This window comes from Nothoprocta perdicaria, unplaced genomic scaffold, assembly GCF_003342845.1.
Source record: "Nothoprocta perdicaria isolate Ctin4 unplaced genomic scaffold, notPer1 scaffold_4, whole genome shotgun sequence".
NCBI lineage: Eukaryota > Metazoa > Chordata > Aves > Tinamiformes > Tinamidae > Nothoprocta > Nothoprocta perdicaria.
Genome location: NW_020455643.1, coordinates 9,430,084 through 9,436,758, shown reverse-complemented (window position 1 = coordinate 9,436,758; position 6,675 = coordinate 9,430,084). Strand labels below are relative to the sequence as shown.

Below are 6,675 nucleotides of genomic sequence, written 5' to 3'. Positions count from 1 at the left end.
CGCGTCCCCCGGGCCCCGAGCGGGCGGCCCTGCCGCCGAGGCTGCGCCGTGGGGCCGCGAGGGCGGGACGGGCCCCGGGGTCGGTGCTCACAGCGGGATGTGCCGCCTCTTGCCCCCGCCGGCTCTGCTCCCTGGGCGCACGGGGCTTTGTGGAGGGGGCTGCGGGGTCCTCTCTGCTGCTTCTCGTGCCCTGTGCGAGGGGCAGGACGTGCGGCGTCTGCCCGAGGTGGGGCTGAACTGCATGTGTGTGAGCACAGGGTGGGCGTCTGGGCGGCCAGGGACACGGCCGATCCCCAGCCGGTCTCTGCTCTCTACCTACAGGCTCTACCTGGGAAATCCCATGGACCCTCCTGACATTTTAGGTGTGGACTTGAGTGCTGCCAGACCCACCCAGCTCCCAGGAAGAGCTAAAAGTAAGTGGCTTTTCCCTTTACCCCATTGTCTCCAGCCCAGTCTGTGCGTAGCCCGGTCTCTCCGTACCGGGAGCTGTGCCCTGCCCGGGTGAGGGGTAGCACCAGCAAGCGCCGATTTGTGCCACGTCTGTCCTCTCTGCTCTGTCTCTTGCTGCCACTTGCTTTTCAAAGGCCTGGGGGCACTGGCTTTTGGTGAGGCTGGGGTGGCCAGCTGCCCCCGGGACTGGCTGTGCTGTCACCCAGCCCAGCAGTGGATCCTGACTTGGGCAACTCACAGCCAGGCCACAACCTCCACCTCGTTGTCACTTGTCCCCTCCAAGCCTCCCTGGTGAAGAGGGAGGGAACCTGTCACAGGGGACCTCAACTGACCATCATAGTCAGAGCCACCGTGTCCCATGAAGGACAAGGAGTTGTGACACCGTGGACATGCTTCCCATCCCCAAGCCTGCAAACCAGGGAGATGCCACCAGCATCTGCCCCGTGCCCGCGTCTCCCCCCAGCCGGTGCCCAGCGCCCCGGCTCCCCGCTTGCTTCACGCGCTAACGCTGCCTCTCTCCTCCTCTCGGGCTCTCTCTTTCCCGCAGGGCAGCCGCCTCCGCGCCCACCTCAGCCTGCCATCCTGCTTACGAGTAAGTGGGGCTGTTCTGGGAGCCGCCAGCGCTGCTCGTGCCCTCTCTGTTCTCTCTTAGCTCCTTTCTTCCAAGGTACTCGGGGTGTGCTGTGCGCTTCTCGCCCGGGGTGGCCGCTGCCCCTCCGCTTGGCCCCGCACGGGAGACRTGGCCAGGCCCCCAGCAGGTGATGGCAGGGCCCTGCTGCCCGTAGGGACCTACCCGCTGCCTCGTGACACCTCTTCTGAATCCAGGGCATGGCCCAAGCRAGGTGGTCCCCATCGGGCCCAGCCTGCGGGAGATGGTGCTGCCTTTGATGCATGTCCCATCTCCCCCAAGGCATCTCCAGGCTCTTGCCCCTGCTCAAATGTCTCCCGTGGAGGGACCAGTGGGGACTAACTGCCCTGAGGTGTTACATGTTGGCACTACTAACCCCAGAGCCACATGGGGCTGAGCAGCCCCTTGTCCTGGGTATGACTGTGGCATGGGCATGCGCCAGGGGCGAGGGGACGATGGTGGCTGTGTGACGTAGTGATGGGCAAAGTGGGACCTGGATTCCCTAAGCCATAGCATGGAAGAGGGCAGTTCCTGCCCCAGGAGCGGCAGGGCAAGACTGTGACAGCCCTGCAGTCAAGGGGCTAAAATGGGAGCAGGGCAAGAGGTTGCCCAGGTTGCTGACATGTTGTGGGGTTGGGTGAGTTTTCTGGACGTTGCAGTTTTGCTTTGGGAAGGATTGCAGTTGGGGTCTTGGGGTTGGAGATGTTCTCCTGCACCTGTTATGTCCCTTGGGATCTCCAGAGACAACCATCCCCTTCTGTCAGCCCAAGGGTGGGTTTGGGGACCTGATGGCCTGCTCACTGTCCTCTCCGCCCCATCCTAGAGCCCTCCTACGACCCCGTCAGCGAGGAGGACGAGGGGCTCTCCGCAGGCCTCCGGAAGCTCTGCCTGAAGAAGCCAGGCCCAGGCAAGGGACTGCGGCTGGCAAAGCCCTCGGCCCGGGTGTCGGGCACCAAGGTGGGCGAGCGGCAGCCCGGGCAGGCGCTGAGCGAGGGCCCGCCGGGCGGCGAGGTGACGCTCATCGACTTCGGCGAGGAGGCGCCCCCGCCGAGCCCGTCGCCGGTCGGGGAGCTCCCGATGCCCTTGGTCTCCAAGCTGGCCATGGAGGCCTGCTCGCTGCTGGACAAGACCCCGCCGCAGAGCCCCACGCGGGCCCTGCCCCGGCCCCTCCACCCCACGCCCGTGGTGGATTGGGATGCGCGGCCCTTGCCGCCACCGCCGGCCTACGACTACGTGGCGCAGGACGAGGACGACTTCGAGGTGTGCTCCATCAACAGCCCGCCGGGGCGGCGGGGCAGCCGAGCGGGRCTGCCCAAGGCCCGCGAGCGGGGCGAGACCAACTACGGCTTCGTGGATGAGGGCGACAGGGCTGCGGTGCTGGAGGACAACCTCTTCCTGCCGCCCAAGGAGGCCAAGCAGCCCAGCCTGACGCAGACCACAGAGATCTTTGAGGAGCTGCAGCAGGAGTGCATGAAGAGGCTCAACGTGCCCCTGGGCACGGCCGCCTTCGCCGCCGCCGCAGCCCCTGCCGAGGACAAGCCGCAGATCCCGCCCCGCGTGCCCATCCCGCCGCGGCCGCTGCGCAGGAACGAGCCCGGCCGCTGGTCGGGGGAGCTCTCGCCGGCCTCGGGGGGCGAGGAGGACCGGCCGCCGCAGATCCCGCCACGCGACCCGCTCTCGCAGCCCACCTCGCGCACCCCCAGCCCCATGGCTCTGCAGGTGGGCTCCCCCCAGCAGCGCGCCACGCTCTGCTCCTACCTCTCCACCTCGCCGGGGAAGCCCATGCCCACCACGCAGAGCTTCGCCCTCGACCCCAAATACACCACCCCTAAGGTCATCCAGGCGCAGGGGAAGGACTGCCCCAAGGGGCCCTGCATCCTGCCCATCGTGAAGGATGGGCAGAAGGTCAGCAGCACACATTACTACCTGCTACCCGAGCGCCCGGCCTACCTGGACAAGTATGAGAAGTTTTTCAAGGAGGCCAAAAGCCCCGAAGAGGTTCCAGCTTCCCGCGTGGTAACCACAGCCACTGTGCGGCCCATGGTGCAGCAGCAGCCGGACTACAAAGCTAACTTCTCCTCCAACAACAGCAACCCTGGTCCCAAGTGTCTGGTGAAGGCTTCCTGCAGCCTCCAAAAGATCGTCTATGATGGGCCGGATGGCTACCGCCCCTCTGAGAAGATCCGGCTGGTAAGTGGCTTTTCTGGGGCTCTGCAGGTCGTATGGGGCAGGATGGCTCTTGTCCTGATGCCACAAGTCCACAGCCACGTCCGTGCCACAGGCTCACTGCACCACCTGGGCTGGACCACAGCTTATCCATGTCCAGACCCAAGGGGTGCTGGCTACAAGGGCTCTTCAAAGACACCACGGTGCAGAAATGTCTTTGCAGTGCTCAAGTGGGGATCAAACACCCTTTTAACCTGCACCCTTTTAACCCCATGGCAGCCTGTGGGCCACGGCTCCAGCTCCAGGCTGGCCACCACAGCCAGGCACAGAGTGGTGGCTCTGGTTCCTTTGGGCGTTGAGAGTGAACAGGGCTGGATTTGTCCCAGCTGGGGAGTTTGTACCTAAGCCCAGGGGATGGTGAGTGCAGGGGGCACCACCAGCTGGGCTGGGGGTGCAGTAAGGGCTCGCCCCTGTCCCAGGCAGGATGGGCACATCAGGATGTGCCAGACAGCTGGCAGACAAGGGTTTGGGTGCAGGATCTSTACACCCCAAATCTCACCATGCCATGCAGGGATTGCTCCCAAACAGGCAAGAAAGAGGAAGCATTCCCATGGGATTCCAAAGTGTCTGGCCCAAACAGCAGTCCCCCAGCCAGGCCCAGCTCCTTCCAACTAACAGTGCTTCCCTGCACCAGAGGTGTGGGGCGGATCTTGTCCTGATGGGACTCATGTTCTAGCCATGGGAGCCTTGCTGCCCTGGGCACTTGGTGGGACAGCGGGTGCCCTGGCAGCACGCAGGCCGTGGCGCGCGGTGGCAGTGACCTTCTGCAGGTGCAGGACATGGTGCACGGCGTGACCACGGAGGAGTGCCTGACGGCGCTGCAGAACCACAGCTGGAACGTGCAGCGTGCCATCCAGTACCTGAAGGTGGGYGCTGCGGCGGGCGGCGCGGCCGCCCCGGCGCGGGCAGCGCCACGGCCCCTCGCCCACGCTCTGCCCTGTCCCCCCGCAGGTGGAGCAGCTCTTTTGCCTGGGGCTGAAGTCCCGCGTTGAATGTCACCGCGTGCTGGAGATGTTCGACTGGAACCTGGCCCAGGCCAGCTCCCACCTCCTGGATCCCTGCAGCACGTCTCGGCAGAAGTAGGTGCCCAGGAGGTGCTGGGAGCCAGGCGGGTCTTTTGGGGAGGGTGTCCCAAGCCATGGTGGCCTTGAGCCACTCTTGGGCGGCCCCTCCTGAGCTCCCATCTTCTCCTCCCCTTGCAGGCGGTGACAGCGGGACGTGGGTGAGCTACGTCGGATCTGGAGCGGGCATCTCGCCGTGGAACTACCGCGCACTGTGGCCACCCCTATCCACACAACCTGCTGCTGGACTCTGGCCTGAGCCCTGCCTGGGGGCAGAGGTGCCCCGAAATGGAGCCTGCCTAGGGTTTGGGACTTGCCATGACCCCYATGCCAGGGTGCCCCCGCCCTGGCTTTGAAGATGGTCTCCGTCCCCCAGCCCATTGTTGAGTTGTTTTTGTAAAGAGAAATGTAATTTTAATATATATATATATTATATATATATAAAAATATATAAAAATATTCTATGGAGAGGAGGAAGGTGCCTGTGCCCATCTCCTGGGTTYGTCCCTGCTGGCACACGTGGATCTGAGGGTCCCTGCACCCTGCACTGCCTGGCCAGCACAGACCGTGTGCCAGCTTTCCTGTGCCCGCGGCCAGGACCCTCATCCCGTGCCTTGGGGCTTCCTGCTTCCCGGGAGGATGCGAGTCCGTGGGACCTGGCAGAGGGATACAGACGCCATAACAGGAGCTTTCCCCAGGCTCAAGCCATGGCCTGGTCATCAGGTACCTGCATCCCTCACCCCCCTGCACAGAGTGGTCCTGTCGCTACCGTGGCTCACAGGGTGCCCCCCAGGGCTGGCAGCAGGACATGGGCACCTGTGGAAGGTGAGTGCTGGAGGTGCTGCCAAGGGACGCTCCTGCGTCCCGCCATGCGGAGGGTCGGCAGAGGCAGCRCTGCTGCACGGCAGGAGCTCTCCCACCAGCAGAGCCGTGCGCCGGGGCAGCCCTGCTGCAGGGCAGGGGATGCCCAGCGGTGGCCACACGCCTTGGCTACCCAGCTAAGACCCAGGCTCTCTTGATGCCCCYAGGCCACCAAATGCCATGAGCAGCCCCTAGTTGCACTCGCTTTGATGACTCTTGGGGTGAGCGTGTCCACCAGGCCCAGAACTGCTTGAACTTGTCCCAGTCGCACGCCTGGGCCCCATGCTGGAGGGCTGGGCACTGTTGAATCCCCTCGCCGTGCCCCAGGCCGGGGAGACGTTGGCGGCACAGCCCTGGTGCCCGCAGGGCTCCTGCCGCCCCCTCGGGCCGCCGCGGCGCCCGCGGCAGACGGGCCCGGAGCCGCCGCGTGACTCATGCCCACGCAGGGAGTGGCGAGACCTGCATCTCGCCCCCACCCACACATGTGGTGGCCGGGGGCCCTTGTGCAACCGGATCCCCCCGCRGAGCCGGGAGCGCTCGGCGCCCGCCGGGAGGCACCGCGGCAGCGCTAGCCCAGCCGCAGCGGGGCACAAAACCCGCTTTGCTGCCCGGAGCCGAGCACCACGTCTGCGCTGCCGCTCCCCGAGGTGTCRGCTTTGAGGGTCACCGCGCAGGTGGCCTCTGTGCAGGGGAAAAACACCTGGGTGCCCAAACAGGCTGGGCCCCAGTGTCCCCAAACATGCCAGGCGCCAGTGGTGTGTTTTCCCCCGCGCRGAGCCCGTGTGCGCTGCAGAGCCTGCAGGACCTGCACGGGCTCCTCGGGGGGCTGGCGCGCATCCAGGTGCCAGGCAGAAGCTGCCAGCGCCTGGKAGCGATCCCTGGCGTGCCAGGGATGTCGGCTGGGGTAACGCTGATGGCACTGCYGGATTCAGCGCTGAACTGGGTGCTTTGGCACGCTGGCGTCACCGCCGTGGCAAAACAGTGTCAGYGAAGCTCCGCAGGCGTTACCACGGGCTCCCCCAGCTCCAGCCACCCCAGGCACCTGCGGAGGCCGGAGCGTTGGAGCCGGAGCGTTGGAGGAGAGGCAGCGCCAGGCGGGCTCATACACGGTGAGTCTCGGGGCTGCCGGCTCCTCCTGGGCACCTCTCCGGGTGGCACGTGGCAACCCAGGGCCAGGTGGCTGTTGGGGACCACATCACCACGTGCACTGTGCAGCCCCTCTCCATGTCCTCTCCCCAGCAAGGRCGATGAGGCTTTTCAGAGCACGGCATGGGGAGGGCTGGTGGGACTGCTGTGCGCAGCCCGTTTTCCCCATCTCTGGTGCAGCTCCTGTGGCACTTGCCTCTGTCATGTGGCTGCCAGGCAGGAAGGTTGCAGAAGCAGCAAGATGCAATGCTTTGCTTGACTTTTTTCCTCCCTTAAAATGATTCTGGCGGTGGATAAGCAAAC

At 65.3% G+C, this 6,675-nt stretch overlaps 1 protein-coding gene across 5 annotated transcripts in view; it reads left to right on the top strand.

Annotated features, from left to right (window-relative positions):
* Positions 1-4,771, top strand: part of TNK2 (tyrosine kinase non receptor 2) — a 17,489-nt gene extending 12,718 nt beyond the window's left edge. For 3 of the 5 annotated variants that reach the window (XM_026045374.1, XM_026045376.1, XM_026045372.1), the window contains 6 exons: positions 322-413; positions 998-1,117; positions 1,902-3,268; positions 4,075-4,170; positions 4,256-4,383; positions 4,507-4,771. In XM_026045374.1, coding sequence (XP_025901159.1) covers positions 322-413; positions 998-1,117; positions 1,902-3,268; positions 4,075-4,170; positions 4,256-4,383; positions 4,507-4,513 — 1,810 coding nt within the window. In that variant the 3' untranslated portion in view covers positions 4,514-4,771. The remainder of the gene's footprint in view (positions 1-321; positions 414-997; positions 1,118-1,901; positions 3,269-4,074; positions 4,171-4,255; positions 4,384-4,506) is intronic. The other 2 variants (XM_026045377.1, XM_026045373.1) reach the window with 1 other exon arrangement.
* Positions 4,772-6,675: the final 1,904 nt, after the last annotated feature.